General features: G+C 36.7%; 1 protein-coding gene across 1 annotated transcript in view; it reads right to left on the bottom strand.

Annotated features, from left to right (window-relative positions):
* The window catches only part of POLA1 (DNA polymerase alpha 1, catalytic subunit), a 344,356-nt gene that overhangs the window by 203,586 nt on the left and 119,986 nt on the right, over window positions 1-20,784 (bottom strand). The window contains exons 31-32 of the mRNA XM_069065646.1: window positions 16,291-16,422; window positions 10,241-10,415 (exon numbers count right to left, since the gene is read on the bottom strand). Coding sequence (XP_068921747.1) covers window positions 10,241-10,415; window positions 16,291-16,422 — 307 coding nt within the window. The remainder of the gene's footprint in view (window positions 1-10,240; window positions 10,416-16,290; window positions 16,423-20,784) is intronic.

The raw sequence follows: 20,784 nt of genomic DNA, 5'->3' as shown, positions 1-20,784 counted from the left end.
AAGAGTGAGAGGAAGTCGAGGGAGAGATCTCTATCTCTCTATATAAAGACAATTATAATAAACAGCTGGACCAAACAGTAACCAAATTAGTTTTTAGGTAATGTGTAGAAAAATAAATTCTAGATTGCTAACCTCTTGTATAAGGAACTGTCCCTGGATGGTAGGCATTAAGGAAAAAAGATGATACAGTACTTAAGGAAAAGAGCTTCTATTTTTAATGGAATGTTTTTGACAGATCACCTCAGGTGTTTACTAACAGAGAACAAGCCAAGAAACATTCATTTTCATGTCTGCAGAAAGAGTAGTCACTTATGGAAATAGAAATCTGTGATTTACTTCACAATAAATAGGCATGATGGGAAAATTTATTTTTTTTCTATTACTTTTATCTTCCCTGCAAAGGACACAGTGTAATAAAATATTTGAGGTACCAATGTAAAGAACACTGGATTTGCAGTCAGGAAAGACTGGCTTCAACTCTCATCTCTAAGTCTTATTATTCTGCTATATTATTATATATTAACTGTATAATCATGGGCAAGTCACCTAATCTCTCTGAGCCTCACTTTTCTCATTTGGAAAACAGGGAAAAGCTGGCATATTGGATAGAGTACTGGGCCTGAAGTCAGGAAGACCCACCTTCCTGAGTTAAAATCTGGCCAGAGTCACTTATTAGCAGTTTGAATCTGGGCGTCACATAACCCTGGTTTGCCTAAGTTTCCTCATCTCTAAAATGAGCTGGAAAAGGAAATGGCAAACTTATCCAGTATCTCTGTCGAAAAAACTGCAAATAGGGTCTTAAAGAGGACACAACTGAAATAACAACAACAAACCACACATACTACACACCTCACAACTTTGTTGTGATTCAAATAAAAATATATGAAGTATTTTGCAAATCTTAAAATATTATATAACATCAGTTTTGATATATAAAAAATTACTCTTTCATGGATGATATGGTTCCTGTTTAAATAAATATTCATGGAAAATATTATGTTTAAATGACTTTAGCAATATGCAATTTATTCAAGATGTCCATAATCTTTGTACAATTAGAGTGAGGTTTTTTTTGGATAAAATACAGACTCTATATTATTCAGTAGTTTCTTAATGCCATCAGCAAGGCTGTTCCATTGTTTGGATGGTCACTGATCTGCTCAAGTTGGCTTTTTAAAAAATATACTTGCCAACATTCTCCCAAGATGAAGAAATACCACTGGCGGTCAATCATCCTAGATACATAATAATATTATTACCTGTAGGAAAATTTCTTTATTCCCTATAAAAATAAACTGTCCATAATCTGAAACTGTAATCAACAATGGTAAAACCAATTCTAAATTATTCATCTTAGTGGCTAAAAGGAACACTTGAATAAATATAAAACTCACAGACACCCACCACCCTGACTTTAGCAATCCACCTATCTTTTTTCTATCCTTTAGTAAATTCATTACTAACAAATAGTTAAACTGATTTACTTTCACAAACTCTCTCTTTTTGTACTTAGAAATAGGAATATTAAAAAGTGCCCAAATGGGAAAACTCAGCCCAAGTGATTCAGTATTAGAATCTACGTGTCCTTGTGCAACAGGTATGTTTTGATCAGCTGTTTGTATAGTAAAACATATGGGCTTGTAAACTAAAAATTTCCTCCTCTGAATGTTTTCATAAAAAACAAAAACTTATCTCATAAAATGAATCATAACCTTCTGGCTTTATCATAGCGCAAATACAGCTGACTGATAGCAAGCATTTAAAATGAAACTATCACTAGACTGTCATGACAGAGTTATTATTGCATGAGGGGGGGAAAGAGGATACTGGCAACCAAAAAAGATGAGGAAAGTTTTAATGTTCACTGTATTTAAGCTAAATTTTGACAGAAACAAGGTTTTTAAGAGGCAGAAGCAAAGAGGTAGTTTATTCTAGGTATGGGAGGAAGGCAGATAAGAGATGGAACATTAGTGTGTGAGGAAAAGGATGAAGGCCAGTCTGGCTGGACTATCATGGGCCATAACAGGAATGCATATTGCAAAGACCTTTAAAAGTCAAATAAAGGAGTTTATGTTTGATATGAAAGGCAATAGGTAGCTTTGGGGGTTTCTTATGTAATGCTGTGACATGGTCAGATTTAAAAGCAACTGATCAGAATTGATGGAATCCTAATAAAGCTGCCCCTAGTCCCAATATTCTAACTTCATTATGGGCCCAGCCCCACTGAACAGCAGCCCCACTGTACCTTCCTAGCCCTCCCCTCCCCCCATGTCCTAACTTCTTCATATATGCCTCACTGCTCACTAGAACAACAGGTGTGTCCCTGAACTCTTAGTTCCCATGGAAATAGCAGGTGTGTCCATGTGATGGGAACCTAGCTACTGCCTCTACCTGGTCACTGCCCCCAGACCCATTCCCACAGAAACAGGTTGTGTTCTTGTATTCAATCACAATATATCAATCCATCCACCAAGACAGGACCACAATACCTAACTATCTAACTTGACCAGACAGGACCACAATAGCTATCCAACTGGAGGGCAGAATGACCAGAATGTTTAACCACCGAACCATAGTTGGAATCCCTCCTCCATTACCTAATCCCTTAACAAACTCTTCCTGCCTTTCATGTAAATTTCTGTTATGTAACTGCATCTTTACCCTATAAAAATCCACCTTGCTTTCTCTAAAGTTGCTGGTTCCTCTTAGAACTTAGCCCGCTTCATGAGAGGCATCAATCTCAATAAATGCCTATACTTGGATCAGAGGTGGGCTGACTCTGAATTCTTTGAGATGGTTCCGCCACAACACATCATGAAACCACAACAGTTTTTGGGTGGGGAGAGCCCCCACCACAACAGTTATTGGCATCCCTGGGTTTAAACCACAACAGAATTATGCATATCTCCTCTTCTATCCTGCTTTGCAGTACTTCCTTTTTTCTTTTTTCCTCTCTCCCCCTTTAAAACCCCTCCTTCAGACTTTCATAGACCTGCCAACAAAATGGTAATTGGATGGGGAAAAAAAACCTATGTCTTTATTTTTACTATCCTCTAAAATATTTATAATTTCTTCCAATTATTAATTAGTAGGTAATAAAATTATTCTGACAATGAGCCCACAGGTTTCACCAGTCTGCCAAAATGGTCCATGATACAAAAAAAGTTTTCAAGAAATGCTGCTCTAATGCATATTTCCTATAAGGCAGACTCTTTGGAAAGCATTCTAAAGTTTTATGGCTATTTTGTGAATTTACCACTTCTATGCCTGAAAGAGTTACTTTAATTCACATTATCTCAGGGAATAGTTTAAACTTTTGGAGGGAAATTATTTGCTATCCGTTAGAAAAAAAAGTTTTGCCTTTTACAAGTTATTGGCTGTGCAAGTCTGGGCAAGTCATTTAATTTCCCAGTGCCCTAGGAAATTCTCTAAGACCATAAGTTACAGGAAAGATGCCAAAGTTATGCACTAGTACAGAAAGTTATTCACCAGAAGAAGCTCCTCGCACTAATGAAATTGTTGTCATTTGGCCTCTTCCTCCCCCCAAAGAGTTAGACACTAAACAGGAACAAGCCTGAAAATAAAGCCATAGCTTGTATCCTCACAAAGATTATATGTTATGTTCTGCAATTCCATGAAATATGAAACTGTTCTTATGCTAATTAAAAATACTAACAACGGAATTTATATAGCACATAAGTTTACAAAACATCTTATATAATCTCATTTTATCCTCACAATTACACTCTGAGAGAGGTGGTATTTTTACTTCCCTTGTATAGATAAGGAAACTGAGAATGAGAAACACACAGCTAGTGACTTGAGATAGGATCTGAACTCAGGTCTTCCTGGCCCTAAGTCCAAATACTCTATCCACTATACCAGCACTGACCTTAGTTCTAACCATCTCACACATTCAGTTGTTTGAACTTGAGTATGTAAATTACTTAACTTCAATGGGCCTCAATTCCCTCATTTCTAAAATGAGGGAACTAGACGACTTCTATAAGTCTTTGATCCTATGACCATGGAAAAATATATTTTGGGGACTATTTTACCCTATATACATTGTCATGGCAACAATAAAACTATACAAATTTAAACTACAATTACTATTAAGACCATGAATTATCCATTTTTTTCTTAAACCTAAAGACACTGAATAAACATTTTTTCATTGGTCTCTTCTATTAGGTACTTGATTATTTTGTGAATATTTTATCCTATCTCATGTTCACCCTAAAACATGTAGAATTCACATTGGAATAAGAAGGGAAGAAACTATACAATTTGGAGCACAAAAGCTAAATGGGTCTCAAATTTTAGTGCAGATGATGCCTAGAGAGTTATTCTTTCTATTCAGGAATTGAAATATAGTGAAATGTGGTTCTTTACAAATTCAATAGCAATAATGTTATGTATAGTCTACCAAAATATGAGCATTTAACCTATGGAATAAGGAGTTAACCAACATGCATTTATTGGGCATCTACTACATGATATTTATAAGCTATATCATCCAATTTTTATCCTATGCAATCATTAAGGATCTATACTACTTTAAACCATATGTGTTGTTTAATTTATATGGTCATCCTCTAGTCAACATATAGAAATAAACAAAGGACATCTCACAGTGATTAGGTGTCATCTTGTCATGGAGAAATATTCAGAGGATTTATTAATTTATGCAAAAAGAAATCACAGGATAAATTCAACACTGGAAGCTTGGCTTTCTTTTAAAGGAACACAATAGGAAAGGAGCCATAGAGAAGTAAAAAAGTGGCAGAGAAATATAGTTGATTTCCACAAAAGACTCTTAAAAATAAAAATTGTGAACTTAATAATTTTCTTAAATGAAATTATGCCATTATTCTAGAATTCTTTGAAACAGCTTAAAAGGACAAAAATGTAGCAAACTTCACTGAAGTTCCTACACTGTAATACACTTCATTAATCAGATATAAACTACATTAGAAGCAAGAGAATTATTTTATGTATGTGATTAATCAGTTGGAAGGCTTGTATTTTATGTATACATTTGTACACTTCAAGTTATTTAACAGTGTCAGCTCACTAACTGCAGTTTTTAAAGAAAACAGAAAAACAAATTACAGTAATTTTATGCCTACAGCTAATACTTCTTAGAAGCCACACACTCACCTAAAACTCTCTTCGTTATCACCACCACTTACCACCCCCACCCTTCTTCAAGACTGTGAACCTCCCCAATTATAACCTATACCAGGCATCCCAACCTTTTTAGAAGAGTACCTATTTTTTCATTTTAGAGGGGAAGAGAAGGGATTGGATCATAGTGATGTTCAAGTCCCTTTATTGAACAGGGCAAGTCCCCAAGTAAGGGAAAGGATGGAATCTAGTAGATAACTTGGAGAACTACCATTCAAAGTTTCAAGAACAATTATTAGCAGATGTACATTCTGCTGATTGAGGATTCCTGGCCTATACCAGACTAACCCCAAAACTGCAACATGACAAAGTGAGGCAAAGTGTTGCCAGCTTTAAGAGAGACAGATGTCTGTGACTAATCTTGAGTGCTCAAAAACGGCAACATTCTAACTAGTATTCCTAAAAACAGTATCAGGTTTTTACTGAGCTGAGGTGGCACTGAATGCAAAGAAATCCAAAGGATTTTACTCCTCCCCACCCCAGTATCAGAGGCAATAAGGGATGCAAAGTGGCAAGGTAGAAATAATATTGCATTGATAACCAGAGTATTTAGTTCAAACCCTAGCTCTAGTACTTACTCTCTCTGTGACCTTATCCCTTAGTTTCCTCATCTGTAAAATATGGGGTTTGGATTAGATGGCCTCCAAGGTCCCTTCAAACTTTAAAACTACAATCCTAAAAAGAATGGAGTAGGGATGGATTTGGTGCCCAGAAGGGAAAGTACAATGATGTGAATGAAGCAGTCTACTGATTTGAAAAAAAGGCAAGATGGTTTGACTTAACTTGCTAATGAAATTCTAGAACTTGTTATTAATGGAAAAAATTGTGAGCACATTTTAAAAAAGGGGGGCTTCATTGGGAATACATCATGCCACACTCCTCATTTCTTTTTTGACAGGTTTTTTGTATCAGACAAGGCAGAGGCAGTATGACCAAAGAGGGAGAGTGTGTTGGGCTTTTATAATAGGAAGACCAACATTCAAATCCTACCTCTGATGCTGTCATGCAGCTTCGATGGACCTCACATCAACTCCCTAAAACTTATAAATGGGCTGTCAACTGCACTGAAAGTTCCCATACCAAGAGTTCCCTATAATGATGAAATCACAGATCTTTCAAATAATCTGCTCAACCAGCAGAAAAAGGAGGGGTGCCAGAGAGAAAATATCAAAATTTTAGCAGGATTTTTAAAAGCCAGGTGGTATATGCCTATAATCCCTGCTCTTGGGGGAAGCCAAATTTGCACTGGGACTAAAGCTGACACTGTATACACACTGTCTGTAAGCCCCTGGAAACAAGATAGGGGGTAGGAAGGGAAAGAGGTCTTTGGAGGGACAAACCAGTCAAGGAAAGAAACAGAGCAGCCTGCTGATCAGGAGTGAGATTAGGCCTGTGTGTGGTTCTGGTACTTCTAATCCAGACCCAGACACGAGGGAGAAAAAAGGACTTTTGTTTAAGCCACCCATATAACTCTTCTGGACAAGATGAAAAGAGATGGCCTGAATGGATTAAAAACTGCTTGAACAGCTGATCCTAAATAGTAATAATAAAGAAATCAATGAAACCATAAAATTAATGCTATCCTGGATGCTTCTAAGAGGCACAGAAACAAGGAAGTTGATAGACCCCTTATAATCTCTAAAACTCCAACTAGAGAACTGTGCTCAGATATGGGTACCCCATTTTAAAGAAGAATATATTTGTCAATACAAACTGGTGTGTCCAGGAGGATTACCAAGATAGTGAAAGGCTTTGAGACCATAACATAGAAAGATGTGGATGTATTTAGCCTGACAGAAGACTAAGATTAAAAGGGATACTGGGAATTTAATTAATTAATTAATTAAAAGGAACTTCACGTTCCTGAAGGACTAGAATGAGAAAAATGCATTAAATTTGTTCTTTGGGAATAGAGTCCAGAAAAACATATACACAATAACTATAACAATGCGAATGAAAAGAACATCTACCACAAATCAAAAATGGATATTGCAGAATTACAAAAAGAAAACTTGGCTTCAAATAAGAAATATGAGAAATCACTTCCCACCACACTTTGCAGTGTTTGTGGGGAAGGAGAACAGGGAAACACTCACATGTATAGCACAACTAAGACTAGAGGACTTTCAAAGTCTTCTAATTATGATTCTATGATCTAGCAGATGCTCCCAAAATTATTTGGCATACCTCCATATTAAAAAAAAAATTACTCAGCACTCCCCCCCCAATATACTTTCTTTAACCTTTAATGGTGTTTTGTTTTGAAATTTGCATTGCCCAAGGCTACTACATCCCCCAAGACCCTGGGGGGGGGCGGGATTACCCATTTTGGGACCCTATGAATAACTTACAAAGGGACAAGAAATAAGAATAGAAAAAGAGATAAAATTTAAGATACTCAAAGGAGCTATGTATGTTTCCATATGTTTTTAATAGTCATATTGTATCTTACAATAGTTATCTGGTAACACCTACCACAAAGATACAAGTCAATGGTAAACAGATGCTACCACCAAGAAGCCAGAATTTATGGGCAGATGTATCATCATCACAGTGGCAGTTAGGTGACAGAGTGGATTAGAGAGCTAGGTCCGGAGTCAGGAAGACTCGTCTTCTTGAGTTCAAATCTAGATTCAGACACTAGATGTGTGACCCTAGGCAAGTCATGTAACCATTGTTTGCCTCAGTTTCCTCATCTGTAAAATCAACTGGAGAAGGAAATGGCAAACCACTTCAGCATGTTTGCCAAGAAAACACAAATGGGGTCATGAAGAGTCAGACATTTTAAAGTGAAATGACTGAATAACAAGAACCACAATACTTAAATATCCAAATGGATCTGTTATCCTAACAATGTGAGAGTTCCTTCCAATGACGCAGCTCACAATACATCACTGCCTACTCAGGAAAGCCCACCCAACATGGGGACAGAGGGAGCAGGGAGTTCTAGGTTTCTCTGGACACTGCAAGGATGCCAAAGAAGCACAAAGATTAGAAAACAGGCATATGAGTGAGTAGTAATTGATGTTTTCTAACTGAAGCTTATGAAGTAGTAGGTTTGATCAAAGGGATAGTTATGGATGAGTCAACAAGCATTTACTTAGCACTTACTATGTATCAGGCACTGAGCTAAGTACTGGAAATAAAAATGCAAATAGAAAGATAGCTCCTTACTTTCTAACACACTAAGACAAAACATACAAGGAAGCTGAAATAAAGGATACCAAAAGAAAGACAAGTTATCCATCAATTATTCCCTGCTATCACAATGTGACCAGACAAACTTTTTTGCTCATATATTTATTACTGTTAGGCTGGGTCCTCTTCAGGTAGCAAGAAAGGTCCTCTTAATGAATTTCCATTTATATGTAGCTATTTATAAATGGGCTATTACAGCTAGTCTAATCCAAAAATTAACCACAGAATAAGAAGCTATCACCATAATAAACTACAAGTATCAACTTCCTAGTTACCATCCCTATACTTCTCCCCACACTACTAACACTTCAGGGAAGTCAAATGCAGATTAATTTCTGATGTATACTACACAGACCAGTGACCTCTTCATTCCTGCATTTATTTCTTAAAGCTGGCTGTGTTTTTTATTTATCCATATGTGAATTACAGAATGATTACCTAGGAAAAATTAAGATCAAGTTTTGGTTCTAAAGGATCTATCCATCACTCAGAATTATGAATAAAAAGAACAATTTTTATACAGGATACAAGATGCTGGAAAATTATGGCAAATGAAAACAATATAATTAATATTTGTATTTTCAGAAATAATGAGATTCTAATCATTTTTTAGGTCATATTGTTAATTATCTCTTATCCACAGCAATTAAGGAGGAAGAGGGGGATAAAAGTGTGGTAATCCAAAAAATACTTGGCCTGGTAATGATTTGATATGATCACTCCTGAAAAATATTCATCTTCCTCATTCAGTTTTATTTAAGGTAAATTGAAGCAAGTTTTCCTTTACTGAGATGACAATAACTGGGTAGTAGAACATAATGAATAATATCAAGACTGAAAATATATCATTTATAATTATATGTAGAAAACTGAACCCAATCAAAAATAGTTAAGCAACTCATTATGTACTTAAGTTATATAGGAGACATAAAGAATAAACTGTAATCTGCTATCAAGTCTTTTGGGGAGAGGTCCCAATCACATGAAGAGCTAAAACATTAACAGCAAATATAAGAATACCAGGAGGAGCAGTTCTACGAGTTCAAAGGGGAGGGAAATCACATTTAGTTGGAAATAGCCTGTAAAGGTTCAGGGAATAGGAGGAATTTAAGTGAAGAGCATTTGAGGAAGCAAAGACTAAGGAAGGAATTACAGGTAGAAAGAATAAAAGCATGGAAGTGGCAAGATGCCAAATATGCTCAAGACAAAGTGAGCAGAGCTAATGAGAGAAGACAGAAATGGCAAGTTAAGACAAGGCTACAGGACTCTAAATTTCAAGATAAGAGGGCTAGACTTGAGACAACTCTGAGAATGATATTTTGGAGGAAGAACTTACACAATTTGACAAATAACTGGATTTTAGAGGGAAAGGTGAAAGTAAGAAATCAATGATAATGAAGGTTTTCCTAGCCTGAGAATGTAGAATGGTGGCACCGCTAACAAAAATCTAGAAATCAAAAAGTAGAGCTACTTTTAGGGAGAAGATGAGCTTAGGTGAAGATATAACAAAACTGCAATGATTAAGTGCAAAATAAAGAATTGAGATTTTATACACACACACACACACACACACACACACGCATCTACCTTGTGTGAAAGTGTTTTCCAATATACGGTATAAATCAACATGGATAACAAATAAGATATTATTTATACCAATGAATAAGACTTTAATAGTAAAAACTAGAGTTAACCTCAAAGTAAGGTGAAGAAGACTGAATAACCATGCCTCTTTCTTTACTATGAATAAGGCATGTAATCTCTCAATTAAAATCTGAGGCTCACAGCTCTCAAAGGAGCAGTCTACTTTTCTTGCTCTGTGTTAGCTTTTCACGGAGTGCTGGGAGCTTACCTAACCAAGCTGCGATAAGAGCAGCATCAATTCCATCTATTGGTTCACAGATTCGAGCCACAACAGGGTGAACCTGCTGTGACAGGTAGTACTGAGTATCGATGGTCAGGTTGTCCTGTTTTTGCAGCTGCTCAGGAGCATAAGCTCTTTGACTGGCACTTAGGTTGGATCCATCCTAAAAAAAAATATATGGCACATATAAACCTGTTGGGGAAGAGGGGGAAATACTCAAATAGGAATCAAAGGTGAAGGTGAGAAAATATTTGCATATTTTTTTAAAACACTAAACCACGAAGACATTATTATACAATTCATGTGACCCCAAAAGTATGAAGACAACTAAATGCTGATCTCCTAGTGTCAAATCTGGAGTTCAAGAATGTAAATCCAGCATGTGTCATGTTCTATTTTTTGGGTGACACATGAAACCAACAAGACAGCACCCACTAGATTAAACAGTTCCATCTGCCACTTCAGAGAAACAAAGTGAGAACACTCTATAATAACCATTAATCTTATCAGAAATGCTTTTTAGGGATGATGATGAAAGGCATTACATGTAATCCTTTCATTAGCTTAACAGTATCACCGTAAATATTACAAGGATTTAACTTGCTGCCCCATAATGCATGCTTTAAGGCTTTGGGGCAAAATGAGCCCATTTAAGAAAAGTAGTTGTGTATTTCACACTACATAAAGGGCACATGGATAAGAAAGCGTGGCAGGGATGATGAATCCTGGCTGATAATAGTATCAAATAAAGGACAATGGGCAGGGATAAAAAATAGCATGTAACATTTGTAGGATGACAGTGCTACAAGAACAAAATATGTGGCCACTAGAAAAACAGAATGCAATGTTTCAAGCTCAAGCATATCTGGTAGCATCCCAAGAAAATAAAGGTTAACCTAAGAGAGGCAGTGCTAAGAAAGGCCAATCCTTCTCAAATCAGCATCAAATTTTTTCCTCCAGGAAGAGAAAAATTTATTAAATATAATTGGCTCACACAGGGCTTCTGTGATTTGCTATCTCTCAAATGAAAAGTCATCACCACACTGGACCAACATCCAACAACTCACACTACCTCTTTCTCTTGTCTGAAACATAATAGAATTTAATATTCAAACCACACAATTAAATTATGACTATTCAAAGCACCCAGCTGTTCTGCAAAACTGATTATAATGTGAATCCTTCTATTTTTTTGTTTCTTGCAACAATCAACCCCTTCTCTGTGCTGAGCCCAGCCAATTCCAAACGTAATTCTACACACCACTGCTTCTTCAGGAGACACTGACAAGCTTGGACCACTTCTTCATGTTATGCAATAGTTAAAATGAAAACACTTGTTGTTTATTCTGAAGCTAGGATCCACCTGATTAAAGAGACTGAAAGACCCAGCAAAATGGCAAATAGGATAATCCTTATTATAATGCACAGTATAGAAAAGGACCCCTGATACAGAATCACTCCTATTTCAGCAGTACAGAGGCCATGACCATTAAAGACCTCTTTGACCTATAAAATATATCATCAACTTTCTATTTCATGATTTTGTAAAGCCCCCTATACAGTATTCACTCAATGTTCCTTAAAATTATTTTTTTACTTATGCATAAAGGCATCCCTCACCTGATTCAGAGAAGACCACTACCCTAACATATCCTAACATCAGTGAGAATTTGCTATAAAGGTTATCCTGCATTAAGTACCACAGGATCATCAATATAGAACTGGGAGGGCCTACAGAGGTCATCTACACCAGTCTCCTCAACATTTTACAGATGAAGCAATTGAAGTACAGGACAATAAGTAACTTGCCCAATGTCACACAGGCGCTAAGCATGAGGGGCTTTAATTCTCTAACCTGAGTGACATAACTATACCTTAACTGGCTTATTTGTAATCTAAAAATATACTCTCATTTGAGATACTCCCTCAGAGAATTCTATAATGCTTTCCTATGCTACTAATACACTGTAATAACTTTCTTAACTTAGTAATCCTAAGAGCTAATTGATTCAGACAGTAAGTTTTGGGTTTCACACTACCAAGAACTGCATAAAATCTTGTACATTCAGCTATTCCATTACATCACCCAGCTAGGCAGCACAGTGCACAATGTGCCAGACCTGGAGAGTCAGGAAGGCCTGATGTTCAACTCCAGCTTCGGACACTTACTAGCTGTGTGATCCTGGGCAAGTCACTTAACCCTGTTTGCCTCAGTTTCTTCATTTGTAAAATGAGCTGGAGGAAATGGCAAACCTCTCCAGTATCCTTGCCAAGAAAATCTCAAATGAGGTCATAAAGAGTCAGACACAAACAAACAACAACTACATCACCCAACTCCAGTGGCTAGTTGAAGCAGTCAACTTCTCAATGACTGTAGAACCACTTTGTGGAAGTCTGCTAGCCCCATGAAGAATAGATGTCATATTGTTATATATACCTCAAGGAGATAAGGAATCTAGGGACCAGGGATAAATAGTAGTAAAGTTAACTCCTTTTTGTGACAAAACAAAATGTACCTGTATTATCAAGTTGGGAACACAAATAGGACATAGGATATGATATAAATACTACAGATTTCACAAATGTAATTCTTAGAACATGACGTCCATTTTAGGATATGCAAACAGAGGTACCACACATATTTGAGATCTGATTAAGAGGAATATTTGGTGTTTCTTCATGCCTCTCAATGCACATGTGTGATAATTTGTACACTTCACAGAGCACACACTTCATAGAGACACTAGGTGTAGTAACTACAGTGCCATTTCTAGAATGAACCAACTGGTGGAATCTTTTTTGCTACTAAGTAAAAAGTGAACTTCCTTCCATTAATAAAAAGAATGAAAAGGGTATACTTCCAGAAAACAAAAGTAATAATTAAATGAAAAATAACAAGTTTACAACTTCTAGCTTACAGGACTTTGGAGATTGCTGTATGTGAATCTGACACAAGGTGTTATCTTAGGGGTCACTTATAAAACCAATTTGGGATTACAAGTCATTTCTTCAAGAATCTTTATCATAAAAATATCATTTATATGTACTTATGTGGCATCAAATCTTCATTCAGTGACCAAAGAGAAGTAAAATTTGAATTCTGTAGTAATAAGCTAATTCAGAAGATAAACTGAATTAAATTGAATTTATTGGACTGTTAGCAATGCAAACACTATTCAGCTATAATAAGAAATGAGAAGAATATTTAAATTGAGGATTCAAATGCTAAAAAAGGAAATGTGACTTTATATTGAGTATAAAAGTGATTTAAGAGTCAGTGTTAAAAAAAAGGCAGTATAGGTCCCTATTTCCAGTTAACCTAAAACAATGTGATTTGATTTCATTATTAGCCACTATTTTTATCATATCTACATAATTCTTCAAAGTCTGATGTTACCATCTGCCCTTGTCATTAATCATCTAATAGCTGTTCCATGTATGTGAAGACATAAGTGAAAAAAAAAACTATCCTATTTACCAAAATCTTTATTTGCATAATATGAAAATTGTTTTCTGAGATGAGACTTGTCAGCGCAAATATGCAAAGCACATTAAGGGCCTGAGCTAGTCAGACATTTATGGAAACATTTTCCTGCAGGAATTGGCTCAGTGTAACAGTTCTTAATCAAGAGTAACACTAGGAGGGAGACAGAGTCAAGTGTTGATTCATGTCCATGTACTTAAGTAATCTGTTATGTACATTATCAACAATATGTAGGGAATATTAGCAGAATGTTTACATTTTTTTTAAAGTTCTGAAATATTTAAGGAGTCCCAGATTTCATCCACGATGTTAAAAACTAATCTCATTATCAAATGATGTATTTTGATACAATATTACTAAAAACACCTAATATTATGACAACGATCAAACATGCCTTTGGGTGTACTTTTCAGAAATGTAGGTAAAGGAAATGATGCTGATTTTTTTTCTCTTTTCAAGTCATCTGCTTCCATGGTTAATTTCTAAATAAAACTTCCTAGCCTTTAGATGATGTTGTTTGTTTTTTTTTAAATAAAAGAAAAACCCTCTAGTCTAGATCCTCCACAGAGCTAGAAATATTAATGCAATGGAAACATCAAGAGCCTGTTACCTTGTTGGCAAAAAAGTCAATGTTTATAATAAAGTACAGAAGTAGTTCACACCTTGCTTCAGCTATTGAATTAACACCTTGTTTAAGTTCAAATTTCTTTTGAAACTTGTATCAAGTCTGTTAAGAAACAGAACGTGTGAACCTTAGAACTCATGAACTCCTGCAACAGGAAGGGGAGCAGCTAATGACATATGAGAAGAGAACTCTTGTGGTGGCAGAGTCAAGAAGAAAACTTGTGGTATCCCACCACTCTGTTTGTCTGCTCTGTCTGTGTTGATGTTTGTGATACTCTTACTGGAAGCCCTGAAAGAGGATTTTCTGGTTGTATGCTTACAGAAGTCCTGGAGGAGGGTTTTGGAGGTCCTGGGACTTTACTGACGATTTGTGCTGACCTCTTGAACCTTGTTGGTGGGTCTGAGTTGATTTCACAGGCAGAGAGTGAATTGATGATGGTGCCAGCAATGTGTATGAATATTATTGTGGCTCTGTCAAGCTTTGTCTTCCCGGAAACAGGAACTGTGAAAGACTTGAGGTGGACTGGACACTGTGAACTTCAATATGGAATGGGAACTGGATGAAGAAGTAGACAAGAAGCTAGACAAGGAACTGGGAGTTGCCTGCCTTTGAACCCAGGTGACACTTGGAGCTAGGATCATGGAAAAGGAACCATGGAAGCTGAGGGCCAGCCTTGAGTCAAGCTGAAAGAAGACTTTACTTGGATACTGTGTACTGACTGAGAAGATTGTGATTTACTGTGACCTAGGGGTGGAGAACTTGGACTTTTGTACTTTGTGATTGAACTAAAGATTTTGTGATTGACTAAATGAATGTACTTTGTTGAAAACTATGTGACCACTTTGCTGAAAATTATGTTGCCATTTTAGTGATAAGTTGTTGAGTTGTGACATGGTGAATGCTGTATTTTGATTTCCTATGAATGTTTTGCTCAGATTTGTTATTGAATAAGTAGAGAACCCACAATACTCTGTAATCAGAACCTTGAAAGCTGCTTGCTTGTGCATGGTTTTACAATGTTTGTTGACAATTTTCTTAAAGCCCTACTGCCTGCTTCCCTTCCCCATCAAAAGGAAGAACAACAGTCCTTTCCAAAGAATCTGCCTAAGAAATAAGCCTTTCTTCTTACATGTGTAGGACAATGCTACTATTTCAAGCAGCCAATGCCCACATAGCTTTCTTTTCTTATTAAACACTTGGGCTATGCCTTTAAACCAAGGGTTTGTTCATTTTTTTTTTTACATTAACACAACTGACAGCTAAGTAAACAAGATGGGAAGAAAATACTTTTATTTTAATGAACTGACATTAATCCGGAATAAAAAATAGTCTTCCTTACAGTGGACTTCAGGTTGTAAACAGGTGCTTTTCTTATGGAATTGGAGAAGTGAAAAAGGTTTAGCCTTTATATAGTGCCTACTATGTGCCTCACACCATGGTAAGTGCTTTCTACAAACATTATCTCATTTGATCCTTACAACAACCCTGGGAAGTGGGTACTGTAATTAACTCCAATTTATAGCTGTGGAAACTAAGGCAAAGAAAGGGTTAAGTGGTTGGCCCTGGGTCACACAAGGGTGTGAGGTTGCTTTTAAACTCATGCTTTCCTGATTGCAAACCCAGTACTGTATCTACTGCATCACCAGCTGCCTCTCGGATTAGACCTGTCATACCAAAATTACGGCAGCAAATCAAAGAATCCTGCTCAGAACATTGTAAAGAAGTTTAAATGAAATGTATTAACACTGAACAAGGCTATTTATAAAATGCTGAAAATACAATTAACTAAACTAGACCAGACTATCTCATTACAATTCAGCATATTAGTAAGATACAAACATTAGTACAATAGGTATCGTATTCTGATGCTTCATCAACAGGTTCCTAAGTTACATTTTGGGAAAGCCTCATTAATTAAAATAATTTTACCTGACAGACGACATATGATACAGTATCTCCAGCTTTCATTTTTTTGCCTCCATGAGAGTTTATCCACATGGCAACATGCACATGTGGTAGGCTTTTTTTGTCTGGGTAATCCTGAGGGTCCTTTGTCAATGCCTAAAAGACAATAATGAAATTTTCCCAATAATTTAAAAGAAATTTTCACAGACATATTATACACATATGTATAAAGGGGGAAAATGTTACCAATGTAATAATTATGTAACATTATATATCAACTGAGAAATTGTCATAGCATACCTAATTATCATATCTTCATGTCTTTTCTTTGATCTAATAGGCAAGAGTCAATCTAGTAGAAATGAAATATGTCAATTTCTAAGGCTTAATATAATTGAAAATAATAAAAATCTAACTAAGAACTGAAAAATTAGAGAATATTACCATGCCTTCAACTTATCTAATAACTTTCTGCAATTATACCTTGCTAAATTAACAGAATCAATGGAGTTAGTCATTAATGATTACTAAGACAAGCTGGGTTACTTGTGATACAGCTGATTCCCTGTCTTCTAATCTCTCTCCATCTCATATCTTTCATAGTCTCACATTCCATAATGCCCATTTCAGTTTCAAAAAACTATAGGAATCACTTAGTCAATAAACATTTATTGACTATCTATTACATGCAAAGTGCTACGAGGTAGTGTGGGGCACATACAGAAAAATTTTTGCTTTAGGATCCAAAATTTAGATTTGTATCATTGTTTATATCTATACATGTTCTGTGTCATGACGGAAGCATTATCATTAAGGCTGTATCATTCACTGCTCATCCCTAACCATTCTCCAGCCACAACAGAAGAGGAAGAATACGTGAGAATTATTAAGGCTCTACCCTAGGAATCTGCCTAGCATAAACGCTCCTTACGGAATGAGTTTGATTATTTATTTGATGCTCATGACTACCCTTATGACTAAGACTCTATTTTTTCCCTTTCCTTGTTTTCATCAAGGCCTTTTGTGTAAGGACTGATTTGAAATGATCCTTGAAAAGAAGCCAGGGATACCAGAAGATGGAGGTGAGGAAGGAGAGCATTATTGGTAAAGAGGGACAGCCAATGAAAACGCAAAGAAGTACACTGTGGTATAGGTACAAGAAATAGGAATAAGAAGAAACAACAAGACTTGGCAAAAGACTGGATATGTGGATGAGTGAGACTGAGGAAGTGAGGATGAAATCAAAATGGTAAGCCTGGATGACAATATGTGGTACCATTGAAAAACAGTAACACACTACTGTGGAAGAGGGGAAGTTTGGGGCATTAGGGAGAGAAGATGATGAGTTCTTTTTTGGAAATGTTCAAGATATCTAACAGAGAATAGAGAAATAAAGTGAGAGGTCGGGATATAGGTTAGGGCTAGATAAACATATCTGAGAATCATCTGCATAGATAAGATAACTGAACCCACAAGAGGTCATGATTCGCCAAATGAGATAATACAAAAATATACTTAGATATTCGGGGAGTACCTACAAGTAATAAGTGTGATCTGGAGGAATATCAAGCAAAGGAGATTGACAGAATAATCAGCAGTAGAGATGGCCCAGGAATAAGGAGCATCACAAAAAACTAAAGAAGAGAGCGTATGCAGGAGAACACCATAAGTGCCTGACGCTGCAGGGAGGTCAAGGATCATATTTATGTAAACATATGTGTATGTAAGGCGGGCAGGGGATACTAATTAACACTGCATTTAGGCTACATTCACTTTCATATGTATTTGTCTCTCCTATTAGAATGTAAGATAAGTAAGTTTAATTCTTAGTACCTGTATCCCTAGCACCTAGTAGAGTGCCTGGGAAATAGGAACTTCTTAGCAAATAATATTTCATTGATTGGTTTTCTTTTCTTAACATTACTCTCCCCTAGTTTTCCTCTTACCTATCTATTCTTGCTCAGTATCCTTTGACAGAGCATCCACATCCCACCTCCTAACTGTAGATGGTCACAGGATCATTGTTTTGGAGCTAGAAGGGCCTTGGAGACCATCTAATCTAACCTTTCCTTATACAGATGAAAAAAAGAGTCAGAGAGATTAAGTGACTTCTCAGAGCACACAACTAATAAATGTCTGAGACAGGATCTGATCTCATGTCTTCCTGTTCTACAGGTAAGGCCTATCCATTATGCAAGGTTCTGACCAGGGCCCTCATCTTCTTTCTTTGTATCCTCTCTATGGCATCATCAGCTCTTCTGGTTTAATTGTTCTCTCTAATCAGCTGATACAACAGCAGTATGTGGCCAGTTCCATAGCTTCAAAAGGGCACCATCAATTGTATATTAAACATTTCAAACTGGAGACATCTTAAATTCAAAACGTGCAGAATATAGTACTTCTCCCCTAAATCCTACCATCTTCCAAGTTTTCCTATTTCTTTCTATCTACCATACTTCTAGTCCAAGGGTAGGGAACCTGTGGCCTCAAGGCTCCATAGGGACCCTCTAGGTCTTCAATGCAGCCCTCTAACTGAATTCAAACTTCACTCAGTCAAAATGCTGCATCCAAGGACTTAGCCTTAAGGTTGCAAGTTCCCCACCCCTGTTCTAGTCTCTCAGGTTTGCAATCTTGGCATTATCCTTGACTTTTCATTCTCTCTTCTCTCACATATATAATCAATTGTCAAATCCTGCTACTTCTCTTCCATTGCCACTCAGTTATATTCCTTTGGACTGGCCTCTCCATGATCAAGCCTCCCAGGAAGCACTACATCATCAGGAAAGTCATCATTAGATTGCATCAGTCTTAGTACTCACACCTCCTCGAAGTCCTCAGTACTTTCTGTCCCTGATTTGGAGAGTGGGAAAAAGAGCTCCTCTCAAAGTCCCCACTTACAGAAGGTCCCCAGATGCATCATCTCTTCATTTCCCACCTGGCTACCTGCTGTGGGATTGGACTTCATCATGATCATACCTGTGGCCACGCACCTTTCCCTGTCCCCCACGCCACTTCTCTTTTGCATATTTTCTTCCCCCATTAGATAGTGAGCTCTCTGAAGACAGAAACTGTCTTTCTTTTTGTATTTAAATCCAAAACACTTAGCACAGTGCCTGACACATAGCAGGTGCTTAATAAATATTTAATGATTGAAAGACTGATTCCTATTGCCACAGCATCTCCTGCATCCAACCCCTTTTCTTTCTATTTCCAGACTACCACTTTAGTGATACTCATCCTCTCTCACCTAGATTACTGCAACAGTCTCAAAGGCCTACCTTTCTTCAGGTGCCTCTCCACACTGAAGTGAGTGTTATTCCTTAAGTAGGTAGGACTGTGTCACTCTCTGTTCAATACATCCCATGTTTCACCTTTGCCCCTAGGATAAGATACAAACTCCTCTGCTCAGCTTTCACAGTCCTTTACAACCTGGCCCTGATCTTTCTTTGCAGTCATGGGGCATCACTATTTTTGAACACAACAGTCCGATCTACCTGGCCTTCTCTCTTTCTCATATATGACATCCACCTCTCATCTCTGTGCTTTTACACTAGCTATGTTCCATACATGAAATGCACTCCCTTCTTCACGCTGCCTCAGAGACTCCTCAACCCTCAAGATTCAGTTTCAATATCGCCTTCTACAGGAACATTTTTCTGATTCCCTCCAATTGGTAGGGCTTTCCTCCCAAACTACCTTCAACTACTTGAAACTGAAAAGCTTCTGCACGGACCAAATCAATGTACTTAGGATAAGGAAGAAAGTGATCAAATAGGCAAAAAAACTTTGTATTGAAAGTATCTTTACATAATAAAGGGTTTGGTATCCAAAACTATCAAGACCAAGACATCAAACTACCAAACTAAATTATTTTACAGAGCTAGAAAAAATAGTAACAAAATACATCTAAAAGAACAAAAGGTCCAGAATATCAAGAGAATTAATGAAAAAGAAATGGAAGGTGGACTAGCCATACCAGATTTTAAAATGTATTATAAAGCAGCAGTAATCAGAACTACTTGGTACTGGCTAAGAAATAGTGTGGTGATCAGTGGAATAGGTTAGGTACACAAGACACGACTGTTGTAATCTACTGCTTGATAAACCCAAAGACTCCAGCTTCTGGGATAAGAACTCACTATTTGCCAAAAACCGCTGGAAAAACTGGAAAATAGCATGGCTGAAACTGGACATAGACCAATATCTTACACCACATACCAAAATAAAGTCAAAAAGGGTTCACCATTTAAATATAAAGGCCGATAATATAAGAAATCTAGGAGAAGAAGAAATAGTTTATCTGTCAGATTTATGGAGATGGGAAGAATTTATGAACAAACAAGATATAGATAGCATTATGAAATGCAAAATGGATAATTATGATTACATTAAATTGAAAAGGTTTTGTACAAACAAAACCAATGTTACCAAGATTAGGAGGGAAGCAGAAAACTGGAGAAGTATTTTTACAACCAGTGTCTCTGATAAAAGCCTCATTTCTAAAATATACAGAGAACC

Source organism: Petaurus breviceps, unplaced genomic scaffold (genome assembly GCF_028583685.1).
Source record: "Petaurus breviceps papuanus isolate PSGF00001 unplaced genomic scaffold, PetGlider_PUasm1.0 90696, whole genome shotgun sequence".
NCBI lineage: Eukaryota > Metazoa > Chordata > Mammalia > Diprotodontia > Petauridae > Petaurus > Petaurus breviceps.
Note: the sequence above shows the minus strand (reverse complement) of the source record. Positions and strands in the feature narration are given on the sequence as shown.